This window comes from Takifugu rubripes, chromosome 22, assembly GCF_901000725.2.
Source record: "Takifugu rubripes chromosome 22, fTakRub1.2, whole genome shotgun sequence".
In the NCBI taxonomy this organism is placed as follows: Eukaryota; Metazoa; Chordata; class Actinopteri; order Tetraodontiformes; family Tetraodontidae; genus Takifugu; species Takifugu rubripes.
The window spans coordinates 11,615,297-11,628,654 of record NC_042306.1 but is presented as its reverse complement, the minus strand read 5'-3'; the positions used below and the strand labels follow the sequence as shown (position 1 = coordinate 11,628,654).

The 13,358-nt window shown below is 44.9% G+C and overlaps 2 protein-coding genes across 4 annotated transcripts; one reads left to right on the top strand and one right to left on the bottom strand.

Moving 5' to 3' along the window:
* Positions 1 to 29: 29 nt before the first annotated feature.
* On the bottom strand, positions 30 to 5,778 carry dipk1aa (divergent protein kinase domain 1Aa). Its single transcript, XM_003975700.3, has 6 exons — positions 5,011 to 5,778; positions 2,668 to 2,802; positions 2,445 to 2,552; positions 2,195 to 2,371; positions 1,962 to 2,093; positions 30 to 1,695 (listed from the first exon to the last, which is right to left on the bottom strand). The coding sequence occupies exons 1-6, from the start codon at positions 5,062 to 5,064 to the stop codon at positions 1,015 to 1,017; spliced, it is 1,287 nt and encodes a 428-aa protein (XP_003975749.1). The 5' UTR covers positions 5,065 to 5,778; the 3' UTR covers positions 30 to 1,014.
* Positions 3,508 to 13,287, top strand: mtf2 (metal response element binding transcription factor 2). 3 transcript variants are annotated; one of them, XM_011616559.2, is made up of 15 exons: positions 3,508 to 3,890; positions 6,964 to 7,165; positions 7,408 to 7,489; positions 7,695 to 7,805; positions 8,075 to 8,175; positions 8,291 to 8,457; positions 8,582 to 8,677; positions 9,087 to 9,155; positions 9,266 to 9,389; positions 9,486 to 9,553; positions 9,655 to 9,828; positions 9,935 to 10,061; positions 10,187 to 10,239; positions 10,419 to 10,517; positions 10,652 to 13,287. In XM_011616559.2, exons 2-15 carry the CDS (start codon positions 7,085 to 7,087, stop codon positions 11,067 to 11,069), a joined length of 1,770 nt encoding a protein of 589 aa, XP_011614861.1. In that variant the 5' UTR covers positions 3,508 to 3,890; positions 6,964 to 7,084; the 3' UTR covers positions 11,070 to 13,287. The 3 variants fall into 3 exon arrangements, with proteins under 3 accessions (XP_011614861.1, XP_011614859.1, XP_011614860.1); XM_011616557.2 differs by lacking the exon at positions 3,508 to 3,890 and adding an exon at positions 5,897 to 6,119; XM_011616558.2 differs by lacking the exon at positions 3,508 to 3,890 and adding an exon at positions 5,900 to 6,119 and having other exon boundaries at positions 10,694 to 13,287.
* The last annotated feature ends 71 nt before the right edge of the window (positions 13,288 to 13,358 follow it).

Sequence of the window (13,358 nt, the reverse complement as noted above, 5' to 3'; positions counted from 1 at the left end):
CTCGGTGATAGACTTGGACACTGGATGCGTTGGTGCTGTGGTGTGTCGTTTAATTGTGCAAAATCATGCTCTTCTACATTTATACTCTCTTCTCTTTCACCATTTATCAAAAACAGCAGCTTAGATCGCGACGCCGACATCCGGGCCCGTCGCCAAAATACTCAAATACAATTTTCATACGTGACCACGAGTTTTCGACAGTTCACCACCGTCGGTGGGAAAACATTCAGGTGATTTCAGCGTGAGCGTTATGGCACCGAGACAATGTAAGACTAAAGACTGTATATTCAGTGGGGGGGGGGGGGCGACATTCATAAATCACACGTCAAGTGTCACAGATGTAGAAAAGTGAAAGATGCTGTTTCCGTTCTTGCCTCGCATTACCACCATCCTGTGCTTACGTTTTCTATATATTTATACTGCATTTATACTAGGCAGGTCTCACACGCCTCATTATCCACATGTACGATGTAATCAGCAGAATTTAAGAGAAATAATATGTAATTTTTAGTTTTATGCGTTCAGTCAGACTTGAGTTTAACTCAAATTAGTGTTGATGTGATTTGTTAGCAATAGAAGCTTAAACCAGCTTTTTCATTCAAACACTGGGCTCTCTTGATGCTCAGCGGGCCTCGCCACCTTAAGTGCTACTTCATTACACTCAGGACCGGAGCTTAGCACCGAAGTCACATGTTCCTGCACAGAACAACCTCCCTTGAGATGATAAGACGGCGCAGTTGTGCAGTAAACGGGCAATGTGATCTATTTTAGGATAAATACCAGTAAAAATCTGCTGATGAAGTCATTTTTTCCCCCCAGAACACCAATAAAATCCAGCTGAGCTGAAGTGAGTGATGGCGGCATGCAGTCAGGGTCCTTTCTGAGAGTAGAATAGCCTCCACGCCCACCCGATCATCACTTCATTCAATTTGCTATTCCTAAATCACAGCATTTTAATACTCGGCTCCCCGAGGAGCTGACTGGCGTGATTGCACCGGCGCGCCCTCCCCCTCGTCACGAGTCCTTGGTGTGCGAGATCTGTCTCCACAGCAGCGCTTTCAGGTTGTTGAGGATAAGCGAGTGCTCCATGTTCATCTGTCCGGCGTTGCCATTCAGAGCCATGCAGGCGTACAGCTGCCTCTCCAGCTCCTCCCTCAGCTCTGACGGCGCCCCGCGCAAGAGGTAGTCCTTCAAGGCGCCGCACGCCTTCGCCAGGTTTGGCTGGAGCGGCTCCTCCCTGCACCGTTTCTCTGACAGGTCGCACGTTGTCCGGCAGTCCGCCCCGTACACGCAGTCGTCGTCTGTGTCGCACCTCAGCGTCCGCATGGTGCGCCTCAGCTCGTGCTCGGGGACCACTGCCCTGGTGTTAGTCAGGCGCAGCTCGTGGCGTTCGGTGTAGCCAAAGTGCGCCGCCGCGAGGTCGCAGATCAGAAAGCTGCCGTAGGTGCCGTGGAAGATGTCTTCCACCAGCTCCAGCAGGCCCATGGAGATCTTGGCTTTGCGGGGCCAGGAGGGTGTAAACCACTGGTCCATGGTACGCTGCACGCCACTGGGCACCCATGACACCAGAGGCCAGGGGAGAGACAACCCATAGAGAGGTCCGTAGGGGACCCGCTCCGTCATGTACAAGTCCCCGCAGTAGCCAAGAAGGCGAGGAGTGTGTCCACGGTCCTGGAGCAGCAGACCCAGCAGCACCTTAGAACACAAAGCACAGTCTTACACAAGAAGGCAGCATCATTTAACAAAACAAATTAGACAAATATGAGATTTGTGCGGGAGGTTAATGGTCAGAACATTTATGGTTCTAGTTTTTTTCTTTAATTTCTGACATAAATAATGAGGGACTTTGCGACAGGGGAGGCCAGTACAGCTCTGGGACTGGTGCTGCTTTACTGTGCTACCACCAGGGGGCAGTCAGGATGCTACAGTATCATCCATCCACATTAACAGGGCGCTTGTACCTCATCCATCTGCAGAAGGGCCCAGGCAGAGCGGGCTTCTGGTAGAGACACTCGTCCGTCTTTGTTCCCATCAGAGAAAGACAGGATCTTGCCGACGAGACTGGCGAGGTTAGCTTGCTCGCCGAGCTTAGACTGTGCAGACGCAGGCAATGACTCAAACTGGGGTCTTTCCAGCCTTTTAGGCTCTCACACAATGAAATATTTGCTGAAACTGAACACAGCTCATATTTTACCTTGAGGTGATTGAAGACCATCTCTCGGAACTTCTCCACCGACGTGCCTCTGGTGGGCTTGTCAAACACAGGGGCCTCCCGCCGCGGCTCTGGCTCCTCCCCCAGATCATAGTGCACGATCTCCCCTAGCTTACAGTGGATGATCCCATCGTGGTCTCCCCAGCTCCCCGTGTACACCTAACCAGCAGAGCCGTTTCAAAAGGCAAATATTTTCACAAAGGTGTTATGAGACGAGCCCGCTGCTTCCTACCTGGTTGTTTGGCAGCGTTGAGAGACACCGACTCATATAAAGAGTTTCTTTGTCACACAAACTGCTGCAGGCGGATCCGGCAATGACCCCCTTCTTGTATTTATCACACTTGGTAAACAAAACACACAGATTATTTAATTTATTACAGCAGGATTCAGCAATTGAATCTGGAATATTTCAAGTCGGATACATAATTGTTCCAAACACAGTGACGGGAACTCACAATGGCGTTCCTGCACTCGTGTCCTCGGCACAGCTCCGTGTAGGCAGAGTACTGCACATAGATCACCCAGCTCCCCACCAGGACTGTCAGCCATGTGAGGAACAGGTACTTCACCCGCACAAAGGAGATCCGAGCCTAGGGAACAAATAATCAGCGGAGGTCCTGAAAATACACTTTATTTGCTTCCTTATTCAAATCTGCTTGGTTATAGTCATAACGATGGTCCCCAGCTCTGCTGTAGTCGGGGTTTGGTGTGTGCCTGGATTATCATGTCGCATGAGGACAGCGCAAAGAAGAGGACTCCAAAACCACCGGACCAGAAGAGCCACCCTGTAACACGGTTATGACCGGTCACGATCGATATCTCAGGGCAGCGGAAAGTAATTTAGGTTCCAACGTACCGCCGGCCTTGTCACCGGATGCACACATCGCATGTCTTACACTGCACCCCTCCACCGAGGCCCCGTTGTGTCTTAAAGATGTGCGCGTCTCGCATCCCAAATAACACAACTGGAAGGTCTGGCAGCACACGTGATGTGTGTGTTTTGGCAGTGCACCACTGAGCTGATTTCAGAACCGCGACGGTTTGCAAATCCCAACTAACATGCACACAGCAAGGCAGAAGCATCGATTATTATATCTGGCAAACAGCTCTGATCTAAATGCGTCCGTGCGGAGATGAAATCACCCTGTTCCGCGGTTACTCAGGCACAGATGCTCCACATGCTGCCGTGATTTTACAGTGGGCTTTAAAGCGCATTGCTGCTCTGTGGGTTTCCAAGAGATGAAAAAACAACATGAGGGAGCAGGAATGGAATGTGTTCCCACAAACTGCTGCCACACAGCATGAATGTGAACAACAGGAAACTGCAGGAAAACAGAAAATTCCATTTAGCCGTGCAGCTGCTTCTCCTGCGGTACAATGGAATAAGAAGGAGCCACACGCCACAATCAGATCTGAATTCCTGCACATGCACCGAGAGGCTCAGGAAAAGGGGTCTGCATGTGGGACAGATCTCAATGACACGGTGTGGTGAGCAGAAACGGTCACGCGCATGTGTTTGTTGTCTTGAGCTGTGTCTCAGAGTGTCTGCAGGCATGTGATGAAGCTTCTGACCAACTGAGGTGACACGCAAGAAAGCGATAAAATGGATCACACGTGCAGCCACAGGCGAGGAGAGCAGGCGCCATGTCCCCGCTGGAACCCAACTCACGGATAGACGGTAATATTTTGACTCAATTCAGCAGGAAAGGGAATTCTCCCCAACAAATGCTGCATTCCATTGACTGTGTGTAAAGCACACGCCTGAACCAATTGGAACGCACCCCAGTACAATGTGTTACATGTGAATTCAGAGTGGTTTGCTGTAAAATACATGAAACTATGCTGCAATATGAACTCTGGAATGTGCCCCCCCCCCCCACTGGTGCAGACTGTGGGGTGACCAACTGTCAGCCGTGAGTTTCAGTTACTCAGAACTGTCTATCAGTGGAGAAGGGGTGATTAGACCATCCCATGAGTGAAAAACAAGTTTGAAGGTTCTGTAATCCTTCAGCCAAAAGGATCTGTGGGGGAAGGGGGGCAATGAGTGAATATAGACTTGGGTGAACTGTTCCTTTAACAGCCCAGAGATAGAGATCACTGTATCTGGCTTTAAAAACAAATACAGCTCGACAGTTTGCGGGTGCAAACTAGAACTGAATTCAGGCTCCACAGGCCTGATAACAGGTTACGCTCACTGGGCATGGGTCACAATTGTGCCGACTTCTCGGAAATGGGCCTGTTTCGGACCTGAAAGTCCGTAAAAGAACAAAGACCCAAGAATAAATGGCATACGGTGAGAAAACAAACAGCTGTTATTGTGTCTCGGGGAATGTTGAACCTTGAAAAACCAAAACCAAAAGGCAATTTGTCCCACAAGTAATTGTTCAGGTATTATATCAATAGACCCAGTCCAGTACGGAGGACCTGTCATCGTGGCATGTTTGCAGCATAAAAATGAGATGAACCCTGGACTCTCGTTAAAATATTGTCTCAAGCCGTTCCAACATTTTTTTTTTTTTTACATAAACAGAAATCCACAAATCAGATTAAAACGATCGCGCACATTACGTTAGTCAGGGGCTGCTAATTCTCCCTCATACGTTCCATGCACTCTGCATAGTTATACGCACGTCCTTATTTTGTAACCAACCTCAATAAACGCACGATGACAGAGGGAGCATGAACATGTTTACTGCCAGCTGTCAACCTGGCACCTCGACGCGTCCGATCACGCACAAGTCTGTTGAAAACGACTTAATCCGCATTGCAGAGAAATTATCAACAGATCGCCCTGTTACCTGGAAGTAGAAGGACTTTTTCACCCAGGCCCGTGGAAACAGAGCCTTCGCCATCACAGGAATAGATCATCTCAATACGTGGACCTGGTTTCGGGAGACCATTAGGATACACAGGACAACGTTTTATCCGCGTTTATAAAGGAAATATCCCGATTTAACATTCTGCTCCGCGACCCAATAATGTCGTCTGTATCGCAGTTCGGCTCTTCAACCGCATCTGTGGTCTTTGCAGCAGTTTCTGATCAACCTTAGTAACATACCTCAGCCAGGATAAAAAAAATAAATAAAAAAACACATAGATTCACGGCGCATGCGCAGCGCGTTCACGTTCCAGGGAGCGCTGCAGTGTTGCAATACCCTCAATTGACCGGTCACGTGGTGGTTTTTTAGAGTTGTTTTAATGATAAATTACACTCAATCACACGCATGGTAATAAACGAGTACTTTGTTGCTTAATCAATAAACCGAACAAGCTAGTAATCGTGAGACTCAACTTCCGCCTCCCCTTTCACAATAAAACCACAGTACCTACAACGATTTCCGGTTATAAAAAACTTAAATTACAAGCGACAAAAAAACATTTGGTCTTCTCCTGGGGGGGTTGCTGCAGATGATGCGGGGGTTACCAATTATTAGTTGGATTTGCTGTAAGATCTGCCACCAGTTGGTGGACCCAACTTGCTAACATTAGCTACCAACCCGCGCATTCTTCCCTTTAACCCTGTTAAAAAAGCCTTTTATTCCTCCTTTAAACGGGTTGCCGGGACGTCGCATTTCGTCTCGTTTAAAGGGGCGGATTACGGTGAGAAAACGCCCTGCCTACAAATTCAAATGTTTGAAAAAAACGGTGCACATTGCAGCAGCGAGCAGCGGCCGCAGCGCTTCCCATAATGCACTCCCCGGCCATCAGCGGGAAACCAAAATGGCGAACGTGTTGGGGGAAAATGAGCCGTTTGTTATTTTCTGACGGACGCACGAACCACGCAGGTTTTCGCGACACGCTTTCGGAGTAGAGGCCACTCCGGGAGACGCGTGTTGAACGCGGACACGTTATACCCCGATATTTTTGTTGCCCGAGCGGTTTGTCGAAGCGGAGGTGACCGAATGAGGTATTGTTGTTATCATGTTTTCTTCCTGCGGGGGGGTGTGGGTCCGACGGTCAGAGAGCTTTCCGGAGTTACGGCTTCGCCAGCGAGTTATCCTCGCTAACATTCAAGTTTTATCGCCACGTTTTTGTCAACAGCGCGTTAGCATGTAGCGTTAGCTTCAAGTTTCCCGTACTCTTTCGTGGCCGACGAGTAACCCCAATCTTTCTGTAGTCGAACAAAGAGAATGGTGGGCTGATGGATCGAGGCTGAGCAGACGCAGGAAGACTAAACATATGTTTCCTGGCCGACTCATTGTAAAAATTTCTTGATGAATGGTGTAAAAATACAACGTGCGAAGCATCTATAACTGCGCCCGACAGCTGTCAAAGCTGTTGGTTGATGTGGCTTTTGTTTCTATTTGTTAATTAAGTCGGTGTTTGGGTTTTGTATTAATTGACGCAGGGATAAATCATAATGGCACTGGGAATTAAGTGGTATCTTCTACAGGTGGTGATTATTAGGATTTTATTTTATCACACAATCTAACATTTCTTTTGAAATGTCGGGGTTAGACATGCGTAAAGCTCTCAGCATAATGCCAGTGGTATTTACGCAGACACGCACGGTTCATAAGGCACAGGTTCAAGTTTGGAGCCATCTTTGCCCCTCTATTTTTGCTGATTTTAAAGATTATGTGAGGATTCAGGAGGTTTTGGCCCATCTTGACATAATAGTGTCCCACATTTGCATCAGTTTGTGGGTCCGTATTGCACAGCCTCTCCCAATATTGTGATTTTATTCAAAAAGATTGAGACCTCTTGCTTTCATTTTGCCTTTATTGGGTTGCCTCTTGTGTGTTTTGCAGAGACTCAGGCGTTGTGGATCACCTGCCCGTCCATCACAGAGCTCAACCCCAGCAACAGCAGCAGGCGGTGTCCTTGTCCCCCACCAGTCTTGCTGCTAGGGGAGAGTATGGAGAAGATGACATGTCTGACAAATTTACAGAGGGACAGGATGTCTTGGCCCGGTGGTCGGATGGTTTGTTCTACCTGGGGACAATTACCAAGGTTAGTATAAAGCTAGAACAATCAAAATGTAAATGTGGGCTCTAATATTAGAATATTTGGAGTCAGATTGGGGAAGTGAGCCCTTTGGTGCTCAGAGAGACGCTGTTCTATGCCCAGACCTTTCTTATGAAGAAACTGCCACTCTGCCACTCCAAGGGTTACTTTGTGATTGTATTTATGATCAATAAAGTATTACAAGTGTAATTTTATTAATATTAATTATGGTTTGTTTCTGCCCTCAGATAGATCGGGACAAACACAGATGCTTTGTGGTTTTTGAGGACAGGTCAAAGTCTTGGGTTCTCTGGAAAGATATTCAGACTGGTAAACACTTTCTTAACGGATCTTAAACTGGTTGTAAATGTGTGAATGCATTTCTTTCTTACCTGCAATGTTGTTATTGTTTGTGTTTTTAGTTTTAGATTCACATACGAACTAATAAATGTGGACAGTCTCAATGAGGATGAGGCTGTCTCCAATCTATCGAAGCAGCTGTAAAAGCGGTTTACTTTTTTTTGGTCAATTTTAGGAGATGAAGATGACGAGGATGACGAGGACGATGACCTCGTGTGCTCCATATGCCAAGATGAAACTTCAGAGGAGCCAAATGAGATTGTCATTTGTGACAAGTGTGGGCAAGGTACTGCAAAGAACCCCAGACCTTCTGGCATGGTGTAAAAATACGCAAATTTTACTGTGCTGTAGTAACTTCTGTTGACATTTAAATGCAATGTAATGTAAAAGGAATTTCATTTGGCTCGTAACTGGTCTCATTTGGTAGTCATTGCCTCACTTTGTCCGGTGTGATTTTTCCAGCAAATATTTCATCGACGTTGAGACGTTGAAGCTGAAACAAGTGACGGGTCTTGAGTTAAACAGTGGTTTGTTGATGTGCTTGGTATGTCATAGGCTACCATCAGCTGTGCCATTCCCCCATCATCGATGCTTCTGTCATTGACTGTGATGACAACTGGCTCTGCTATGAGTGTGAGCTCACCTCTCTGCCTAAGGTACAGCTCTGGCTTTGAGTATTCATATTGGCTACACAAGCTGATTGTAACTTACTAGTCTGTATTCAAATTGACCACATTTGTGTATTTTTATGTTGTTGTTTTTTCCCTGAAGGGGGGTGGTGTGCAGAGGAGAGAAGGTTCTGCTAAAGGCTTCCTGAAGCAGGAGCAGCCGGTGGATGTGCACCTATCCTTGCCATATGCTCTAGATGAACTGATCTGGGACCAGGGCCACATTACAAATTTGCAGCAATGCTACTGCTATTGCGGTGGTCCAGGAGAGTGAGTCAAACTGTGCAATGGACAGAACAGAGATTCTGGATAAAACAGTTTTCTGCACATCTGATCAAATGTGCATTCTGTGTTGGCAGCCCTGTGCAGCTTATCTCTCTGCTTGTCTTTGTAGTTGGTACCTGAAGATGCTACAGTGCAACAGGTGTGAGCAGTGGTTCCATGAGGCCTGTCTTCATTGCTTACAGATGCCTCTGCTTTATGGAGATAGGTGTGACTACATCTGTAGAAATGTTCTGTGTCTCCCATAAAACTTAATAACCACATGTCTCTGCTTCAGAAAAAAAATTAAATGGCAACATGTCACCCAACAGCTGTTTAAACACATTAAAACTAGACAAGCACACAGAGAGCAAAGACCTCTGCCAAACAGGTCTTTTACATCACATGTTATGATGGACACCAATATTATGGTATGGTAAAGTTGCACAACAGTAGATTGATTGATGATGATGGAAGATCTTCCAAAAGGTCCCCCTAGAATCCAGAACATCAAGATTTAATTGTCCTTATTGGCCTGCAATCAACATTTCACTGTTAATAATTTCAGGCTAGTTTTTCAAAATTATTGACTCAGATGGAGTGGCTCTATTTTAAAATACTTGTGTCTTTGTGTCTAGGTTTTATCTGTTTATTTGCTCTGTTTGCAACACGGGACCAGAATACATCAGACGACTGACTCTCAGTTGGTTAGTGATGGTTTCTCTTTTACACCACGGAAAAGGATGGGCTGGCGTGTAATGACTGTTGCTCACATCTCTGCACGATTTTTTGCTGCAATTTGCTGAAACCGTTTCAGGGTGGATGTGACACACCTGAGTTTGTACAACCTGAGTGTGATACATAAGAAGAAGTACTTTGACTCTGAGATGCACCTGATGACTTACATCAACGATAACTGGGAGCTCTTGCAGCTTGGGGAGGTAAGAACAGAACCTAAAGACTGAATGTTAAGGCAAATGTCACATTCTTGAATTCTGTGTTCTTATTTTCTTATTTCTGGCTGGCTGTGTTTGCAGCTCACTAATACTCCAAGTTCAGAGCGATATAAAAATGTTCTGGAGGCCTTGAACAACAACAGCAACACGTGGGTTATTGCTTTCCCATTCTGTTTTACCTGCCATTGGTCACAGTTGTTGAACTGAGTACATCTGTCTTGTATTACAGTGTTGTAATTTATTCTTCCAGGTTTATGTCAGGAAAGGAGGTAAAGAAAAAGAAGCACTTGTTTGGACTAAGGATCCGGCTTCCCCCTGCTCCTCCCAATTCCAGTGAACCAGCTAGCAAACTAATGGAAAGGTCTTTGCATGAGATCACAATCAAGGGGTGCAAGCCGACCAAAACGACTCTAAGTGGCTCCAAGTAAGATATGAAACTTGCTAATTCAAGAACGCGTACCTTCCTATCAGTCTGAGCATTTGCGATACACAACTGATTTACTAACTATAAAACATCGCCGGCATTGTAGAACCTGCAATAATTTAACGAATGGCACAGACAAGAAGAAGAAAAAGAAGAAGAAAAAGAGGAAGCCAGGACCACGTTCTCTGGAGGCTTTGGCTAAACGGCAGCGCTCTGCTGAAGTCTTAACCCAGGTGTGAGCCTGCATTGGCTTGTGTGTGTAACTGAGCACAAACCAGGTGTCTCCTTAGCTGGCGTGGGCATTTTTCATTGACTTCTAAGTGAAGGATTCTTTGTCTTGTTTTTCATTCCTTTATAGGAAACAAGAAAGCCACTAGAAAACCGCACCTTGGATCACTTGGCTTCTGTCAAGTAAGTGAGCAGCTGCAGTGCTTTATTTTTGTTGAGTCCTCACAAATTATAAAAACAGGTGCACAGAAGGTTATTTTCTGTTCTGAGGAATTTATGCTCTAATTAAGTAGTTATGACAATCTACTGTAATTATGTGTTTTTATTTGTTTATTAATTTTGTTTTGCTCACCCCACCTCAGTGCCCGGATTGACAGGTCTCTACTGTCCTCTGATGCGGAATCAATAGGAGCCTTGAGCACCACAGAAACTACCTCAACCAGCATTTCCAGACAGTCAAGGTAAAGCACTCTCTGCAAGGTTAACCCTTTGGTGTCTGTAAGACACGATTCTTTTGCTTTCCTCCTGTGCTGACATATCTTGACACCTGCAGAAATACCATTACCATAATTATGACCTGATCTGTTACCCCCAGAAATAACCAGTTGTTTCACTTCCTCGTTCCTGCGTCCATCAGCCTCTGTAGCTCCAGCAAGACGCACACAACAGCCAGCATCATGCCCATTTCCTCTCCGCCTTTGAAAAGGAAACGTGGTCGGCCCCGGCGGAACCTGCAGAGCCCCAACCCCGGGATCCCTCCTCCCAGCCACGCAGACCCCATCCCCACAACAACGGAGGTGTTGAGTCCGCTGACAGGGCTCAATTCCACAGACATAGTGCACAGCATGGACCCCAACAGTCAGCTGTCCCACCTCAAGAACTCAATCAGCAACTATTTTGGAGCAGCAGGGCGGCTGGCCTGTGGGGAAAAGTACAAAGTCCTGGCCCGGCGGGTCACCCTCGATGGCAAGGTGCAGTACCTGGTAGAGTGGGAAGGAGTCACTGCCTCCTAGATTTGTTCCTAAAATCCTCACTGCTATCTTCACACCAGCAGCTGTTGGAAGTCTGGCTGTAATTAGGACATTGTTACGCAGTCTGTATTCAGAGCATTAATTTTTTATTTTATTTCACGTTTTGAAACCTTAGACAGGAGGAACCTTTTTTATGAAGTCCACAGGTCCAGGAGCAGCAATGATTATCAATTGTTCATAAGGAGGAAGATTTTAATGATGAACATTCGTCACATGATCATAATTGTGTTCAAAGTTTCACATCTGATTTGAATGTTTACAGAGCCCCTTAGTTGGAACTTGGAGTGTATATATTATCTGCACTGTCCCAGTAGGCTTCCGGTGAATTGACTTTTTTTTAATCCAGTTATATGCTTTTGTTCAGATTTACACACAGTATGATGGAAGTTGATCAGGTCAGTAATTCTGGATGAATATAACATTTATTCTCTTTCCAAATTTGTTAATTATATATATGCCTTCCTTTATAATCGCCCCCTCTCTCCCTTCCCATGTTATCCTGGAGAGCAGAAGCTCTCAGCAGATGTATGTTTCAGTAATGGGAGGGATTCTTTCTGTGAGCTGGTTCAACCTAAAACCCCAACCTAGAGGAAAGATTCTCCATTATTTTTGGCTTTCTTTATCCAGCTCTGTCCCTTTATTAAAAAAGAGGCCTGTGGTGAATGATTCAAATCATTTTTCAAGCAAAATAAGTCTGTTTTACCTCCATCAGCTAGGTTTAATTAATTTGACACAGCATTTTTCATGTCTCACAAAAAAGGATGTGTCATCATTTGTCATAATTACACAAGACCTTAGGGAAGTATCAAACAAAATCCCAATTCTTTGTCTTTTACATCTTAGTGTTCATGCCGTGTCTGCGTGTGTCTGTTACCTGAAATAGACGTGAGCCTGTTTTGTGCCAGTGAAAACCAACCCAGCAGAGATGAAATATCTGACTCCGGGGATGAAACGATGCTCGTGGAAGTTTAGTTTGAGATTCAGTAACCACTGTGATGTAGCCAGTTAACAAAGCCAGCATCCTTCATTAACCAATTCACCCCCCCATCCATATTACACCTCTCAGGTGAAGCCCGAAACCAAGAGACATGCTGCTGCAAATGTTTATTTTATATAGATCTACTGCATATTACATTTACTGTCCCTGCCCCAACAAACACACACTTGTCTCCGTGTGACCACCTGAATTTATTTTAATCTTTTCATTTTTTTCCCCTAAAGACTGAACATATCAAAGACAATGGTTAAGGCATCTCAGTTGTGCTACATAATTAAATGCAGAAATGGTTTATTTCTTGGTTTTAAATGTGTTGATCTGAAATGGAACATCCACACATCCCAAGCAATCAACCTAAATGTAAAAAGTCCCTGTTTAAAAAAAAAACAAACAAAAAAAACCCCTCATTAAATCTAAAATGTTAGCCCTAAACTTATTAAAAATCTTATTTACTTTGTGTACTAGGTGTATAAAATGTTTACTCGGTTTTTATACTGAGTTGAGAATAGTTCCTCTTGTTGCTACCTATGCAAGTTGGATAAAGTTCTTGCTCTTTCAAAACTAATTTTTTCACGTGAATGATGCAAAAAAGTGGTTTTTTACAGTCAGTATGACCTTGTACACACTCAGGATTTACCCACAATAATGTCACTGTTTGTGCCCCCGCACGTGCAGCTCCAGAGGCAGTCTTGAGTAGGTTTTGTTTACTCGATGTCAGTATTTTGAATATCTGGTGGTTTCTTGGATTACATTTGAATTTATGCATGTGTGTTAATTTCTAAGAGGAAACCAATATTTTGTTTTATTTTAATTTTTTTTTTTTTTTCTTCTTTCCTGCTGGCTTGTTTAAACTGATTTGAAAACAATCACTGGAATACTTCTGTGTATCATTTGCGAGAAGTAAATATTCAGCTAGTGTTGCTTTTTTTTTTTTTGGAGATGTTTGTTCAGGTGGACAGACCTCTTTGACAGATACCTCTTCATTGTGCAGATGCAGTGGATGCATTTGAAGCTTCTCTCCTCTGTTCAGCCAAGTGCTACCATCTGGCCTCCAGGCAGGCTTCTGTAGCCAAAGAACATAACGTGGGCTTTTGTCTTTGAGATTCTTTTTTTTTTATCACACTTTTATACATCGTTATATAGAACAACGTGTTAATTCTGAATCATTTTAGTTTAAAGTTGAATAAAAGCTGATATTTTGAACTGTTGTGTTCCACGGTCATTTTTTTGAGGCTCTTTTAATCAGGTCCGTGGTTGTGACAGTTGTGCTGCAC